Source organism: Micromesistius poutassou, assembly GCF_964030765.1.
Source record: "Micromesistius poutassou genome assembly, chromosome: 23".
Classification (NCBI taxonomy): domain Eukaryota; kingdom Metazoa; phylum Chordata; class Actinopteri; order Gadiformes; family Gadidae; genus Micromesistius; species Micromesistius poutassou.
In genome coordinates this window covers 6,616,193-6,633,191 of record NC_140293.1, presented here as the reverse complement: position 1 = coordinate 6,633,191, position 16,999 = coordinate 6,616,193, and the positions used below count along the sequence as shown (strand labels likewise).

Below are 16,999 nucleotides of genomic sequence, written 5' to 3'. Positions count from 1 at the left end.
CCTGTGTGTGTTTGAATATGTTTGAATACGTCTGTCCGTCCGTCTGTCCGTCTGCGTGTCAATGACAATGTAAGGTGTCTGAGCGAGTGAGCGGACCTTGGCCAGCTCCTTTCACAAAGACACACACAAAGACACACACACACACACACACACACGCACACGCAAAGACACACACACACACACACACACACACACACACACACACACACACACACACACACACACACACACACATGCACACACAAACACACACACACACATGCACACAAACACACATACATGCACACACAAACACACATGCAGACACACACACACACGCACCAAACACACATGCACACGCACAAACACACACATGCAGACACACAGGCCCAGTGGAGGGGCCATGGCGTCCGTTGGGACTGTATGTGCGCACACAGCAGCAACAACATAGCCCGTCGTTCTGCTGGCTGGCTGCTGCTGACACCAAGAATCGCTGGGTGCCAGAGGCAGACACATGGCCGATACCCCCCCCCTCTCCCCTCCCCACAGTTCCTTCTTAATTATCCACCCGAGCAATACTGCGATGGTACAGGAAACACATTGGCCCAGGCCGCAGTGGCCGCAGGGGTCGCGAGACATCAAGGTTGTTAAACACGCGTGGTTGAGTTCTCCGCAGTAGTTCTTCGATGGTTCTTGGCAGAGCAAAGGCAAGGTGAATCGGCATTCAGAGTGTGTCATGGTTAGGTCATTTCTTTATCATGCTTTTATACTGATGTGTTTCCACGTATATAGAATATAATACACTGTAGAAGATTGAGATGATGTGGCAAGGATGGTTTAGAGATTGTTATCAGTTACCAGTTTCATGTCCGGTATAACAGATCCATGACCTTTTATTGAAACTTCAAATCTCAGATTTACATTTATTACATTATCGACATTATACATTACCATTATCGATCCGATAAAAAATTGCTTGCTTGTTTTAGTAAGTGCAAATTAGCCGCCATTGTTCAACCGACCCCAAATCTGCTTCACTGAACCCCAGAGGCCTAAAATTGGTGTGCCCATCCATGTGAAAAGTGGAAGGTTTTGTTTTGATAGCTAGCATAATGGTGTCACAGGGTCATTGATGCTGATTCTGAAAGTCTTGAACATCGCTGGTCCTGAGCTCCTCTCTCGGAGTGTTCCCAACAGGTGGGTGTTTCACCTCGGGGTGAAACCGAGCATGCCTAAATATATAAATATATATATATCAGAAAATAACGGAGCCCAATGTCACTGGGATGAGGTTAGGGTTACTGTCCCTGTGGGGTCAGAGATCGTAGGTCGCAGGTCGAATGTCAACCTGCCACGTGAGACTAAGTGACCACGGGCCAAATGGTACCCGATCCACTCAGTCCGAGGCAAATCTGGACCTGCACGCTTGTGTGAGAGCGTGCACGTTTCTGTGTGCATGTGTGTCTCCTGAGGTTAAACTCATAAAATCCGCCTGATATTCAACTTTTTTAATGTATATGTAGCACCGGTCATACACACTTCAAGCTTAACTATCAAGGATCCATGAGATGTACTGACAGAGCGATTTGTATTTTGGTACACTAACAAACTATTGAAACGATAAAACAGTGTTTACACGACGAGATGTCCCAGTGAGGACCTATAAGTCTGCAGAGGGCCGCTTTATGTTGTTGAAGGTGTTGAGTTGTACACGTGGATACGGCCCCTGGGGACCAATTAACAATGTACTCTCACACCATCATCTGCTGGTCTGTGAGCCTCACCTCTAGGGACCAGGCTTAATTATCCTCCTCCAACCCCTCATCACTCTCCAACCCCACCCTTCCTTCCCAGCGATCGTTATTTACAGGATGATTATACCATGTATTAACTTCAAGTTCAACCAGGATCGACCGACGGCTGACGACCAACTCTGCAACAAAGTGCAGTCTGGTGTCTGAGCGCTGATCCCGACGTAACGACCATCCTTACTTTAGAAGTGCTGAAAAAAAAAAAAAACTTGGATGAGGAGGAAAGCATGTGCACGCAGAAAAATACAGTGCAAGAAAACCAACACACACAATGTGGACGGCCGGTGTTAACGCTGACGACCAGAACTCACTTAGGCTCGTCCTTGTTGAAGGCTATTGGTCTGCTAACGGCCAGCACGGGGGACATGGGGTGGTGGGGGTGGTGGTGGTGGTGGTGGTGGTGGTGGGTGAGGAGGTGGGGCATGCATGCTTGCGACTCGTGCCTCTGCTCCCACGGATACAGCGAACACAGCAGTGGAATATATCATAGTCATCCATTGGCTGCGCTCCAACGCTAATGTAGAATGTCCCGCTGCCAGAAAATGATGCTTATGTCATCCATTTTTTTTATGTGTGAATATAAGAGCAATCCTTCACCGTGGTTAGTGAAATAAAGTATAAAATAAAGAAATGTAGACGTTATTACATAAGACGCTGATGGGAATCAGCGTTAGTTTTTTCGGCAGTGTTTTCTAAATCAGGCTCCTGGTTCAGTTCTCAGCAGGAATGTAATACTGGCTTTCATGCTGCCCTACTGTTATTATGGGTTTAAATGGGATTTGATTCCAGCAAACACTCTGTGTTCCCATTTAAACAATACTTAAAGAGGCAAGCTAATTGTTTGATGGGTGTTCATATTTCTATCTGAAATACACAATGTTCCTATTTAAAAGAAAGACTTTAAGCAGCTACAATTGTTTGGTTTGTACACATTCTTCTGTGTAAACCTCAACATTGTGTTTTTTTTGTTAACGATTATTGCAATAATGTAATTATAATAATACATTTGAATGCTTTAAGATGCAGTGTAATGCTATGAAACCAATAAAAATAATTCTAAGAGACATTTGCATTAAAACCTTATCACACACAGGCACATGCCACCCGCACACACACACACACACACACACACACACACACACGCACGCACGCACGCACGCACGCACGCACGCACGCACACACACACACACACACACACACACGCACACGCACACGCACACACACACACACACACACACACAGACAACAATACACAGAGGAAACCAGAGGAGTAGTTTAACTCGGGTACCTTGACATTACAGGCCTTTTAATCCCAGGTTGAAAAGGATGCTTGTCGCTTCAAAAGCATTGTTTTATGTGGGCACACCACACACACACTAATACACACACACAAACACACAGACATACAATCCCCCCCCCCATCCGCCTACACGACACGTCCGACACGTCTAATCTCTTATGTAACAACAGGGCATTCAGGTTTGTGTTGTGGAGTTTTCTATGTGGCTCCTGGTGAGGAGCCATTCGGTACGCATATTTTGGTCATCATAGGATTGTCTTGTTTCACTGCAACCCAGTTTTGCAGATACCCGACTCTGAGAGAGAAACTCGGACAAAGGGCACTCAATGCTCGGTTGGCATTTTCCTGTACAATATTATTTTGGTTACTTCCATGTGAAATGTGCCTATTCCTCTTATTCACAGTAACTCAGGATTCAACAAGTGACTTTTATGTCAAGTTAATGTTTCCATCTTGTAGATACAAATCTGCAATACTAATAAATGCAAACTAGTAGTTCTGAAATTCTTCACAATGTCCTTGAACTGTTATTTCTGTAACAGAAAAAGTGACACAGCAACATTCATACTGTAGCCAGACAGAGGACACCATTTGTGCTTTGTTTCTAGTAAATAACTTGTCTGTTTATTGGAGCGTTTTCTCAAGGTCCGAGTTGAGCTCTCGGTGGGATGTTTGTGGTGTAATTTACAGTGTTTGTTTATTTTCTTGCAAGGCTGGCAAACTCTCTGTAATCATCTCCTCTGTAATCGTCCTTTGCAACTGAATCAAAGCCGCACGAGATCGCAGGTGTGCTGGTATTTGGCGTTGCGATCGTGAACAGAACTGTCTGTTTGAGGTGACTTTTTGTTGAAAGAGATGAAAGAAATGGGGGATTGGATGAGTTGATACAGACATACAAACTTTTCAATACAAAGTTGAAAATAAGACAATGTAATTAACATTGCAAATGCAAAGCTAACATTAACTGCTTCATTTGCGCGTGCGGCTGTTAAATTTGCCACACAGGACATCTGTGCATTAGGGCGAACGATACACACGAGAGAACATCAAAGAACAATAGAGCCATGTTTTCTGTGTTCCTGTGGAGGTCATTAGAAGTACACATCAGCGACACTCAGTCAACTGTAAACACCCCGACTGCAATGCTACAACCGTTATTGGACATGTGGTTTGTGTGGGATTGATGACGCGGCGCAAGCTTGCAGATTCAGAAGAACCAGAGCAAGGTCACGTCATGAGTACGAATCAGGCTGGCGTTTGTAGAACTCTGCAAGAGGTCAGAACCGCAGAAAGGTCGCTTGTTTCTTAATGTATATTTTTCTATGGGCTTTTGTGGATTGTAGTGAAGACAGACAGGACAGTGGGTAGAGGAACAGAAATGACTTGTTAATAGTTAGAGAGAGAGAGAGAGAGAGAGAGAGAGAGAGAGAGAGAGAGAGAGAGAGAGAGATGGATGGATGGATGGCTGGATGGAAAGATAGATGGATAGATAAATAGATGGATAGACAGATAATCAATAGATGCACACAATAAAATATTGCTTTTGGCTCCAGAATGTAATCAAACACAGATCCTAAAGAGGTATTACGTATTTAGGGTGGACTCAGGTCGCTTCTCCTTGCACGTTTTTCAATTATTATTTATTTACTCCTCACCAAATGTAAGCATCAGCATCTAAACGTGCACTAAAGGCTATCATAAAGGCTGGGAAACGCACCGCACTCACATTTACCAACGGAAGAACGGCCACGTTATAAAACGGTAAGGGACGCACGGGATGCCAAATCACTTAAGATGAAAGATAGTCGTGGTTCCCGTGCTCCATATTCCAAGAGGAAACCTTTTATGGTTCCTCAGGAAGTGTGTGTGGTGGGAAAAGTGATTGTCTTGTCAATGGGCCGTTCCAAGTACTTCCGGTGGAAAGGGGCTGAACCGCTCTGACACACTGATTCACCGCACACCCGTCCATCACAGGGTCTGACTTCCACACACACTCACACCCATACTATTAAATAACCAATGGAAATTTGATGCATTATCTGAACTATGTTATGGATGATAAGATACAGATTGAAGTGTGACCACTTGCTGTTTCTGGTCGTTCTTAACATTTACATTTACATTCAGGGCCTTTAGCAGACACTTTTATCCAAAGCGACTTACAATCAGTACATTTGTCAGAAAAAAGAGAAACAACAATATATCGCTGTCGATACAGTAAGGGTGTTCATAGAACCAAGTGCCAAGCACTTTAAATTTTTGGGTTAACTCATTCCCTGTATACAACAAGGATAATACACTACTAAGTCATATTTTTTAACAACTTCAGACATGTGTTAGATGTCTATGTTTGGAAGAAGGCCTTATAGATTAAAAGGATGAGATGGTGAGTTACATATTCACTAGACAAACTGATATCCGATATCCGACAAACTGTCGGATATCCTCCAGCTGCAGTCCTATCGAACAGAACTCATGCTCACACATTTACCACCTGTAAATACTGTTGAACGTTTTATTATAGCTGTGAAAAAGAAACTGTAGCAAAGATTTTGTGGAGTGAATTAAAACTTTGAACGTTCATTCCACATTTAAATATAAATCATTACATAATGAATTCAATAAAAATATATCTTTAAAATAGAACCGTACAACAAGTTATCCCGTCCAACTTGATTATGAACGTAAAATAAGTTATTTTAATTAAGGCTGATCTCGTTCTTTATTTAACAGGATCAGACAGCTGGCATTTGGATAACGAGTCTATCTTACATCACACCCTTCTTTTCCTTGGTCACATACATCCATGTACAACGGTCATTTAATTCTCATTTTTCCTTTGTTTCATGCAATTAGCATTAACAAAGTAGCCTACAACGTTTGGCTCCACTCGCACCCCTAAGAGACGACTGATAGCCAACTCAAACACCACCAACTATTCATACGGAGAGATAAAAAGTAAAGCAGCGTGCGTGCGTGCGTGCGTGTGCTTGCGTGCATGTCCATGTGTTTGTGTGTGCGTGTGCGTGTGCGTGCTTGCGTGCATGTCCACGTGTTCGTGTGTGTGTGTGTGTGTGTGTGTGTGTGTGTGTGTGTGTGTGTGTGTGTGTGTGTGTGTGTGTGTGTGTGTGTGTGTGTGTGTGTGTGTGTGTGTGTGTGTGTGTGTGTGTGTGTGCGTGGCGCGCAGGAGGCGGGGCCGCGCAGGGCGCACGGCGCTCCGGGGAGGCGGAGTTTGACCTCGCCGCTCTGCGCGCTGATCACTGATCCAGTGTTCAGGTGCCGGAGAGTCCGCCGCGGCGCACCGCTCACTGCCGCCGAGAACCAGGCTCTAACGTTCCCCTCTGGGAGCGAAGAGAGCCGGTGGAAGAGGACTGCTACTATTGCTGTTGTTGTCGTCGCCGGGATGTTTGGAGGATGTCGTTGGGGAGACGCGTGGAGACTTTTATTTTGAAGTTGTCCCAGACGCGAAACTTGACGCTTGTTGTTGTCTGACGTCCACCTATGGCTGGAGGGATCCCGCACCGAAACCCGCTCCGCCCGATCCTCCACCGCCGCCTGAGTGGGTCCACATCGGAGGCGGTTCATCCCGGGTACTGATCACGGGTTAGTGTTTCCGTGTGAATACTTTTGAGTTTTTACTTTGAACTTTTTCCGGAGTGTTTTTTTTTTTTTTCTGTCGACGTGTGGGTCCGCGTCGCGCGCAGCGGAAACGCTCACCTGAGACTCAGGTGAGACGGAAGCTAGGTAGGCCCACAAACACAGACACCAGGTAGCCTCTGCACCGTGTTGTCATTATGTCATTTAGTTGGATTAATGGGCAGCGTAAGGGTTGATATCCACAGCTGGGGGTCGTTCCAGCCGGCTCGTGGTCCGGTAGGCGGAGGTGGGATGCTGAACTGTTGCTGTGGACTGGGTCTCCTGGGTTTGGTGAAAGCTGAAGCGAAAGCTAGCTCAGTATGGTGATGAGGTGCATGATTGCTTATGAATGCAAAAATGATGAATACAAAACACCTGGAAAATACTGTATTACCATAGCTGACACATCTATGGGAGTGGGAGATGATGTGGAGTTGTCTGGTGTTTGGGAAGTTGCGTGTGGTTAAGGGGCTCGCTGTTGACTTGCTGTCACCACTTTGTGTGTTGCTGTGTGCCGTGTTGTAATGTCTGCTGTGTGCCGTGTTGTAATGTCTGCTGTCCTTTAAGTTGTTTTACATATGATTTACATTTGAGCTATGTTAATGCATCCTGCCATAAGATCAGGAGAGACAGAACTAAACAGAGTAACTGCCTTTTTATATATATCTAAACATCTTTTTACCTAATAAGCAAAACACAACCTTTTTTGTTACAGCTAAACGTGGCCATTTCCAGCCATGTACATAAACCTTTCTAACCTAGTGCCTTGCTGACAGGTTTACGGTATGGTACATTCAAAACCGTTGGCAAGAATGTGACGAGAATGTGCGGCGCAGGCCGGCTGCATTCAATAATAGCCTTTTTGACACACTTGTCACAAATCAGCACTTTAGTGATGGAACGGCGACACAGACCATGGTTTAAGGAGAAGTATGCAGCCTCCTGCTTGTCCTTTTATTTAAAGAGCCGCTGGATGTTAAGTCACAATGTTTTAAACAACAATACAACAACAAAACAATACCACTAGTTTTGAGTGATAACGGTTGACTCTGGGATCAAAGAGGCAGAAATGGTGTTGTTTATGTTTTGGATTGCAAGATTAGAACAGCCATTGAGGGAACATTCAGTGAGCTGAGCCAATATAAATGTGTTTGTTCAGTCAGAAGTACTTATTCAGAACGCTCCTCTCAGGGACGGTCTCGGTTCAGAATGAGTCCACGCTGTGATTCCTGACTTTCATAATGAGTCACTTTCTTGGCGTGACTTTTAAACTGCTTATTTTATTATTCAATGAATCCTGGGGATTTGGAGAAGCAGCAGTGACAGTGTCACGGCGACATTTACTGGCACGCCGAGTCCGGAGACATCTAGAAAACAGTTTGAAGAGCCAACTAGTGGCTTGTTATGTTTCAGTTAAATTCGTTTTTGCTTGCCGGTCCAAGAACATGTGCGCTCGCTCATCTTCTCCCTCCCGTTGGCTGAGTCGCACGCGGAAGCGTGGCGGTGACTCAGTGCAGAGTGGGTGTCCTGGTAAGTTTCAAAAGTGTGTGTGTGTGTGTGTGTGTGTGGAAAGTGGTGTGTGCTGTGGACGCACACACATGCGGCCCTTGGAGCAGGAAGCCCGCTCAGGAAACGGCCGTTGCTGCATTGTTTTTTCCCAGGGGTCTAAAGCCCTGTGTGTAGGTCTGTCCGTCTGTATGTCTGTAGGGAGTGTAACAAGGTTTACCGTCGTTTAGGGGTTTGCCGCAAGGTCACCCCTCAGCCCCCCCCCCCTCAGGCACTAGGGAATGTTTACCCAACAGGTTTGACTGTCTTTTTAAGACTTATATTTCACGCTGAACACAAAGCAAAGACATGGTCGTAGGTTGGTGGGCTCTTGTTGTTATTCCTGTATTGTACATGTGTCATGGGGGAACATCCATGGGCAACCAAAACACACTTATATGTACTGTCTCTCGTCACCTCTTAAGCTGTGATTTATAGTCTCAACAATTACACAATGCAGACGTGTTTTGATTTGAAGATGGGTGGGGCGGGGTTGGTGTGGGGGGTTCTGTTCTACCCCATTGAACCTTAGAACAGCCTGGCCTTGCCCCCCTCTCTCCGGTTTTCTAACTTGGTAGTGTAAGAATCAGCTTAAATAGTGACCCGAGCTAATGGGCCGAAGACATCTGTAAAAGACCCCCCCCTCTGTGTGTGTGTGTGTGTGTGTGTGTGTGTGTGTGTGTGTGTGTGTGTGTGTGTGTGTGTGTGTGTGTGTGTGTGTGTGTGTGTGTGTGTGTGTGAGACCACCACCCTGACTCTCCCCACCAGTGAGGCGTGTTGCCTCAAAGCTGTTGTGAGTCTATTTTTAGCCACCCCAAACGCCATCTTCATTATCTGCTCGCTTTACCTGGGTCGATCAGCGGTGCAGAGTTTGCATCGGTTCTCCTTAAAAATAAAAGATGGCCGCGCTACACGTGGGATGCTAATTTAATTAGTGTCTCTTTATCGGGTCGATGTTTGGCTCGCTCTTTTTCTCACTCCCCTCATGAAAGACTTTTCTTCCATCTGTTATAACATTTACATTCAGGGCATTTAGCAGACGCTTTTATCCAAAGCGACTTACAATAAGTACATTTGTCAGAAGAAGCAAAACAACAATATATGGCTGTCGGTACAGTAAGGATGTTCATAGAATCAAGTGCCAAGCACCAACAATTGTTAGGTTAACCCATTCCCCGTACAAAACAAAGATAGCTAGGATAAGACACCACACGATGCTAAGTACTATTCTTAAGTGCCAGGATGTACAACATACAATATTATTCTGTTTTCACAGAGCAGCTGTGGATAACCATATTTCAAGTTATGAACATTATTTGTGGATATTGGTAGGTAGTAAGAATGTCACTATCATCTGTTGATGCTGTGGTTGCCTGTGGTGTGGAGAGGACCTCTCAACAGCAGGGTGGAATGGTATGGGGAGGAAAGCCCTCTTGGCTGCCATGCAGGTGGGCAGTGTGTGAGCTCTCAATGGGATGATGTATTGATCTGCCTTGAAAGCACTTCTGGAGAGGCTACTGTAAGCCCTGTCTCCCCAATGGGCAAGTTTGGTGGTTTGCTACAGGAGATTAGATCTCACATCAACGTTAGAACTAATGGCTATGTGTTTTATTATTATGATCATGGTGAATTAAGCCACCGACAACATGAGAGCATTTGGATGTGCTAAGGGCTTCAGGGAAGTGTTAAAAGGACAGTTGAAATCTTTGACTCCCCTATGGTAGCATCATAAGGAAGCAGAACATCTGGTTTTATGAAACAAAACGTGATTCACTGCTGCATTTGAAGATCTTAGTTTTAGGGTTCATTTTTGGCAGTTGAAAAATGTAATGCTCAAACCTTATGTCGTACAGTGTAGGATAATGTGTCCAAGTAATATACTGTAATTACCACGTAAATTAAGCTCATTATTGTGGGAGTATGATGTGGTCCAAACTAGCAAACTCTTTTTTGTTTACCTGTTTATCCTACAGAAACCACATATGTACCATGCCACAAATGTAGATTTTCTTCCTGTAAATAAATAGATTACACACTTCAATTCAAAATACAATGTGTCTAAAGCTGTCATTAGCATTTCAGTAGACCGTCACAATCGTTTTCCTTATCTTCCCTGAGTTTAGTTACTTTTTTCTATGTTTGAGAATTGATTTGTGCTGCTTATGCAGTATTCAGGCAATCTATCTCCATTAACAGATATGAAATACTCAGAATGTTTTGATGCTTACTAGACTTGTCATTGGTCATTTGTGGTTGGGATATGACAACAATTTGAATTGTTATCTCTTTCGCGTACGGTTTCTCCATTTCGTAATGTCCCTTTTCACGACATGGTGCATAATGTCTTCATATGTATTCATCGCGTGCATACGGAGTCCGTACTGTTCCTGTTTATGACACATCGATCCATCACAGAGGTGTGGCCCAGCCCATATCAAAGGGAGTTATTAAACGCTTCTTAATATGGCTATCCATCACGGGATCACTGATGGATCAATTAGAGCATCCCGGGCTCCCTGTGGCTTTGCGAGGGAGACGTCCACGTCTGTGATGCCATACGGACGCGTCAAAACTGCTGAGAGGCTGTGGGGTTGATTAATCTGAGCTGCTTGCCTTAGTGTTTTCCACTTGAGGAGAGGAGGGGACAACAGTGGAGTGAGTCTCTTTAGTAAACATGGCCCAGGACCACTTGCTAAAGATGTGTCTGGCAATGTGCTGACTTGTGGTGTTCATTTAGTTAGTTTGTTTCAGGGAACTTCTGAACTCTTTAGTTCCCGTTTGTATTCTTATTTTTTGACTCCTATTATTAATTTCTTCTTCTGTGGTTTTAAGGGTGAATAGTGCAGGAACATAATATTCTCTCCAGAGTGGAGACTAAGCACAATATGCATAAAAAACATGGTGATAATGGTAAAGTGGAATTGAACTGATTCTCCAGCGTTGTGTAACCCCACTTATAAAAAGTGATGATAAGGACACTTTAATCCAAAAGGATTTGCAGTGGATTGAGATACACCCTACCTGCATTAGGGAGTAGGTCGGGGTGAGTACATAAGGATTGAACCGAGGGCCTTTGAGCTGGGGTTTAACACCAGCCTAGCCACCTAGCATCATATTTATTGTGCCCATGTATGGGAGTAGAACCATGCTTGCACTTCCGCTAGCAACAAGCTAATGGCACTCATTTTCTGCTCAAGTTCTGAATTGAATTTCAGAGCAGTCGCAGCAACACAAGACATGGCGCCATTACTACACAAGGGACCAAATCGTTTTGTTCCGTGTGTAGTTTTGTGTCAATGAAGGCAGATCCATGACAATGCCTTTGATTCACAGAAACTTTTCCCTTACTGTCAGGGACAATACTGTCAGGGACAATTAATAATTTTCACCCTTTTTAAATTTAAAAACAAATTTTTATATGGTTTTAAGCAGCACCGTCGGATATTGGACATTTTCCATCATTCTGCAGAGAATAGATGAAGTAAAATAAACAAAGGTCTATAATTGGGATGGGAGAGCTATGTTTATCACTGTGGTTGTAAGAGTGAGCTCAACCCAAGACAATGGATGTCTCTCTGTTTATGTCTGTTGAGGAGAACAGCTTCCGATTTGACAGAAGGTAGACCAAATACAGTTGCATCAAATTAAGATGTTGATATATGCTTGATTAACTGTAATTGTATACTGTTTATGTTTATTTCCATTTCATTTATATAGCCCTTAATCAACGGTACATTCTCAAAGGAAAGCCTTATGTATGACACCCCCCTCACTAGCCCCACAGAGGGCAAGAAAAAATGGTGGAACACAGAGTTGGGATCCCTCCTTCCAGGGATGGTCACGAGTGCAATGGGAGTCATAGTTGTGTGCCATGTGTTTACCAATAACAATGCATAATCCAGTGGCCTATTTAGTGTTGGTGAATGAGAGTTAAAGAAGTATTTAAATAGTTAATGAATAAACATAATCATTTTGGCTTTGTTGAATAACGTTGTTACAACGCGATCGATCAGCGGTTATTGAAGTTAATAATGGTGACATGTCAGTCTTGTTCTCGTTCCCAATGATGGGTGGACAACGCAATGACTCTGCATTATTCTACCTGTCCATCCAGCCGCTGGTGCTAATCCCAAAGATAGCGGCCCTTAAGCAACCCTAAGCCTAACCGATTGCCTCTGAATGCTGTTGCCATGGTGTCCAGTCACAAAGTGTAACACTGTTGTACACTCGAGATAGAAATTATTACACAAACACTTGTGTTTTCAAATGTTGCTGGGCTAGGTTTGTGCATAGGCTGCTGCACGTTCAGGAACACCAAAAACAACGTCTTAGGAATGTGTCAGTGGCGTCTGTGGTATGCGGTCCGGCTGGTTTTGGGTGAAACTGTTGTCTGTTTCCAGGGACGGCAATGGAAGGAACGATCCTTTGTTTGTGAGAGTGTTCCCAAAGTTGTCTCATCCTAACCTTGTCGGAAGTCGTTTGTTGAGACTTCAGACTACTTGTCCTTTTTGGAATAGTCATGCAAACACGTACACTCTTTATTGTGTCACAACTTTATGAGTCACATCCTTGTGGTATAACTATAAAAGGGTTTCGAGTCTGGATTTTGGACACACTGTTTATCCCTGATTTACTTTTTTGGTGTGGAATACTTTTAATACATTTGGCAAGTGAGTGAGACTATTAAGATCATGGATCATACTTTGTTTTTGTCTTTTAAACGACAAAATGACAAACTATTGTTTTTAAATTATGATTAATAACAATAACATTTTATTTTGCTGTGCTGCTTGAGATATAAATAAAAATGCATTTGTTGTCATACCATACCAAATCCTACAAATCTTATGGGTAATTGCTTTCTTGTTGGATTTATAGCAAATAGAAAATATGTCCTCATGGTTTCTGGGATATAAACAAAAGTTTGTTGACACACATTCCGTGCCGAGTGAGTGACGAGGTTAATGTGTAACCAAACGTTATCTCTGCTCAATCTAACCTACAACTGGCATTAAAGTGATGACCCCATAACCTGATAACAACAAACCTGCCATACAACTAACAAATCGACTGCCTTTGACATCCAAGCATAGTGCAATGAGTCTCCATGGCAAACTCACATTGGTTTTCACTTTGATTCAGCGTATTCAAACTAGGGGTTGGAAAAATGATCGATACGGTTATTTATCGTCGCCCTTCTCCGTGCGATACCAGAATCGATACACTGGCGCCAAATATCAACGCTCCTCGAGGTGGTGCTCCACACATGACCGAGGGAAACTTGACCGGAAGTTAACTAGCCAAAAACAAGTAAAAAAAAAATCAGTTTGGAACATGACAGAAATCCAGCACTTTACATTTTCACTGTAATTTTTTGTTCATAGTTAGACTTATATCGTTATGTATTGTTAGACAATTGTCTAACAATATATTGATTATCGCAGAATCACTGCATCTCAATATTATCGGTATCGTGGGCCATTTATTGCCTCTTATATTGTGAAGTACCCAGTGATTCCCACCCCTAATTCAAACAATACTTTCTCTCTCTTTTGCAGAGCCTGACTGATCTACCCAATCCAATGCTCTGGGAAGGACCTGCTCTGTGGAAACGGCTCAGTGAAGACTGATGGATTCCTTCACCGAGGCCTTGTGGCTCTATCCTCTCCCGGCCTGGGATTCACCATCCCTCCCCAGCAGATCTTAAAGCCATGCGCCGCGGCAATAGAACAAGAGAATAAACGCACTGCAAGAGGGATCTATTCATAGATCAAAGTTTTTCCCTTTGGGGCCGGGGGCGGGGATTTTCATTTTTTTTGTCTTTGGATTAATTTTATCTCATTTAATTCTGAGAAGATTATAACCATTTTACGCAGACGGGAGCCCCCCCTCTTGCGCTGTGAAGATGGGGGCCTAGAGGTCCATGTGTACACCGCCCGTCGCTGCAGACACTGGGGTAACCTAGCCCCGACCGCTGGGCGAGGGCTTTCCCTTCCTACCAGGAACCCAGGGGAGGGGAGTAAGGGGGAGGTTAAAGGGGAGGGGTGCCGAGGCATCCCCCTCAGCAGACAGACCGCCAAACTCCCGACAGAGCCGACTCCTTTTTTTTTTTATTTTGGAATCATTTTTGTTAAAAAGGCGGACCCTTCTATCCAATGGCATGGGTGAAGTTCTTCAGGAAGCCCGGGGGCAACCTCGCCAAGTCCTACCAGCCGGGCAGCATGCTGTCCCTGGCGCCCACCAAGGGCCTGCTGAACGAGCCGGGCCAGAACAGCTGCTTCCTCAACAGTGCCGTGCAGGTAGGGACTCCTACCCACGCTAGACGGGGTCTGCAGTGGGCCTTTTGAGAGGGTTAAGGGTGAGGTGTTAAGACCTCGCCGCTTTAACAATGTATCGGAGATGGAGCTTAGGGCAGAGGTTCATTGATGTAATTACACAAAATAATTATTATACTTATATATACTTGCATAAATACATATAATGCTTATACGGTAACTACAATAAGGGTGCATTCATTAACCATTAATTAACATTAGTTAATGAAGTAATAAGCATTAACTAACAGTTAATATTTACTAATAGTCTAGTAATAATTTACTAGTTGTGTTCATGTTTACTAGGGTAATGCTGTTAATGTTGACTAAGGTATTAATGAATACATCATTGAATAGGGTAAGGGTTAACCCACTACCCCTTATTACTGTATTAACTTATGTTGACTAATAAATAAATGAATGTACCCTTTTATTCTGTAGTGTTATTATTTGAACCATCAGGCATGTGAGGCATTAACTACACCCTTTGAACCTAGCGTATTAGAGGATTAGTCATGATCAGAAGTGTATTGGATCAGAAGCTGATACTTACAATCCACAACAATCCCTCCCCCACCCCCAGTGTTTTAAACCAAAGCCATTGCATAATAGAGTAGTGCAAGAAAATCCAGTTTGCCCTCGTTAGTCTTGCCCTTGTGTCAACAATCTCCATAGCGAGAGCGAGAGAGACTGAGACAGCCCTGTCGTTGTGTTTGAACACCAGAGTCACCCACCCCTGACTCATCCCTCTCTCTACGCTCCGTCCTAAACCCAGAGTCACGCTTAGTCACCGGCCCTAGCCTCTTCTTCTTCGTTGGTCTAGTGGGGATGACGTTCACCAAGGTCGCTGTGAGCCGTTGGTTGCGGCGTTAAGCCCGGAGTGAGGTCACACCAGGGGAAATGTGAGTCACATGGCAGGGTCAGCTGTCACCGTGGTAACGACGGCCGAGTGGTGGATACCGACCCTGCAGGCCATGGTTTCTCTGGGAGCCCCCCTCCCTCCTCCACCATGACCTTGTCCTCATCCCTCTCTTTCCCCACGACCAGACTAAACTTATTATGTGGATTTGCAGTTGGTCCCAGAATAAGATGAGAATAAGATGAGAGGGGTGTATTTGAAGAGTTGCTTTGTATAATGAAGTGTGTCCCACATAAGTCATTATAATAAGGGGAACTAAAACAAGATGTATGTATCTATATAGAGCAATTTTTCCACTCAAGCACATTTCAACTGAAAAAGTATATTAATATACAGGAAAATATATCATATTCAAACTATTTATTAATTGCCAATGAATCATGCTTGTGCTGTTCATTTGACCCTATTTTCTCTTTTAGATGTGTCGCTTAACGATACTATATAAGCTAGTCACTAATTCTTTTTTATTTATTATATAACAGCTTTATCAGATTTCCTGGCATTTTTTCTTGAAAAAGAGTGTCAAAGAGAAAACCAAATCAAGTTGAGTGAAGTGTGCGTCCTCCTGCTCAGGTGCTGTGGCAGCTGGACATCTTCAGACGCAGCCTGCGACAGCTGCCCGGACACTACTGTCTCGGGGAATCCTGCATCTTCTGCGCGCTGAAGGTGAGGAGGAGGCGTCTGCATAATTGATCACAGACACTGACAGAGACAGACAGAGAGACACAGGCAGGCAGAGACAGACAGACAGACACAGGCAGATAGATCTGCACACATGTTTACCCTTGTTCGATTTCACAAGCTCATGCCTGTTGATTTTGCGATAGAACTGAGACATGAACTGAGACATATTGTAGATGAAGCGTGAAGCCCAAAGCTCAAGGCTGTGCAAAATCATGTTTTAGACTTTTCACATCCCCAAAAAAATTCTTGAGTCTCACAAAAACCGAGTGGAAAAAGTACAGCCGCCACCGCCACACCTGTGCTGGTTGTGCTTCACGCCGTTTTAAAACAACGTGACTCCCATTTACCTCCATGGGTCGTCTTTCAAATAATAAAGTGAAAATCACAAATTCAATGTTTAAAAAGCGAGTGATCCCACTGTTTCAGCTGGAACTCAAACAGTTTTGCGTGCACTGGCTCTTTTTCTCTTCTTCTTCTTCTTCTTCTTCTTCTTCTGTGGGCGTAGGTCATCTTCTCCCAGTTCCAGCACAGCCGGGAGCGTGCGCTGCCCTCGGACAACCTGCGGCTGGCCCTGGCCGAGACCTTTAAGGACGAGCAGCGCTTCCAGCTAGGCCTCATGGACGACGCCGCCGAGTGCTTCGTAAGTTTAACCGGGGGGGGGGGGGGGGGGAAGGGGGGGTGGGGGGGGGGGGGGGGTGGGAGTGAAGGGAGTGAAGGGAGTGTGTGGATGTTTATTTGTTGGTTTTGTGTCGCCTTGTTGCCCACTTGCACCGAGACTGCGCACATGAAGAGCATCCTCCCCTCCCCTCCC

At 44.4% G+C, this 16,999-nt stretch overlaps 1 protein-coding gene across 1 annotated transcript in view; it reads left to right on the top strand.

The window, feature by feature from the left end:
• Window positions 1–6,375: 6,375 nt before the first annotated feature.
• usp53a (ubiquitin specific peptidase 53a) overlaps window positions 6,376–16,999 on the top strand; it is a 36,734-nt gene continuing 26,110 nt past the window's right edge. The window contains 4 exon segments of the mRNA XM_084487409.1: window positions 6,376–6,693; window positions 13,830–14,570; window positions 16,078–16,170; window positions 16,694–16,828. Of these exon segments, the coding sequence (XP_084343535.1) occupies window positions 14,427–14,570; window positions 16,078–16,170; window positions 16,694–16,828 (372 nt within the window). The 5' untranslated portion in view covers window positions 6,376–6,693; window positions 13,830–14,426.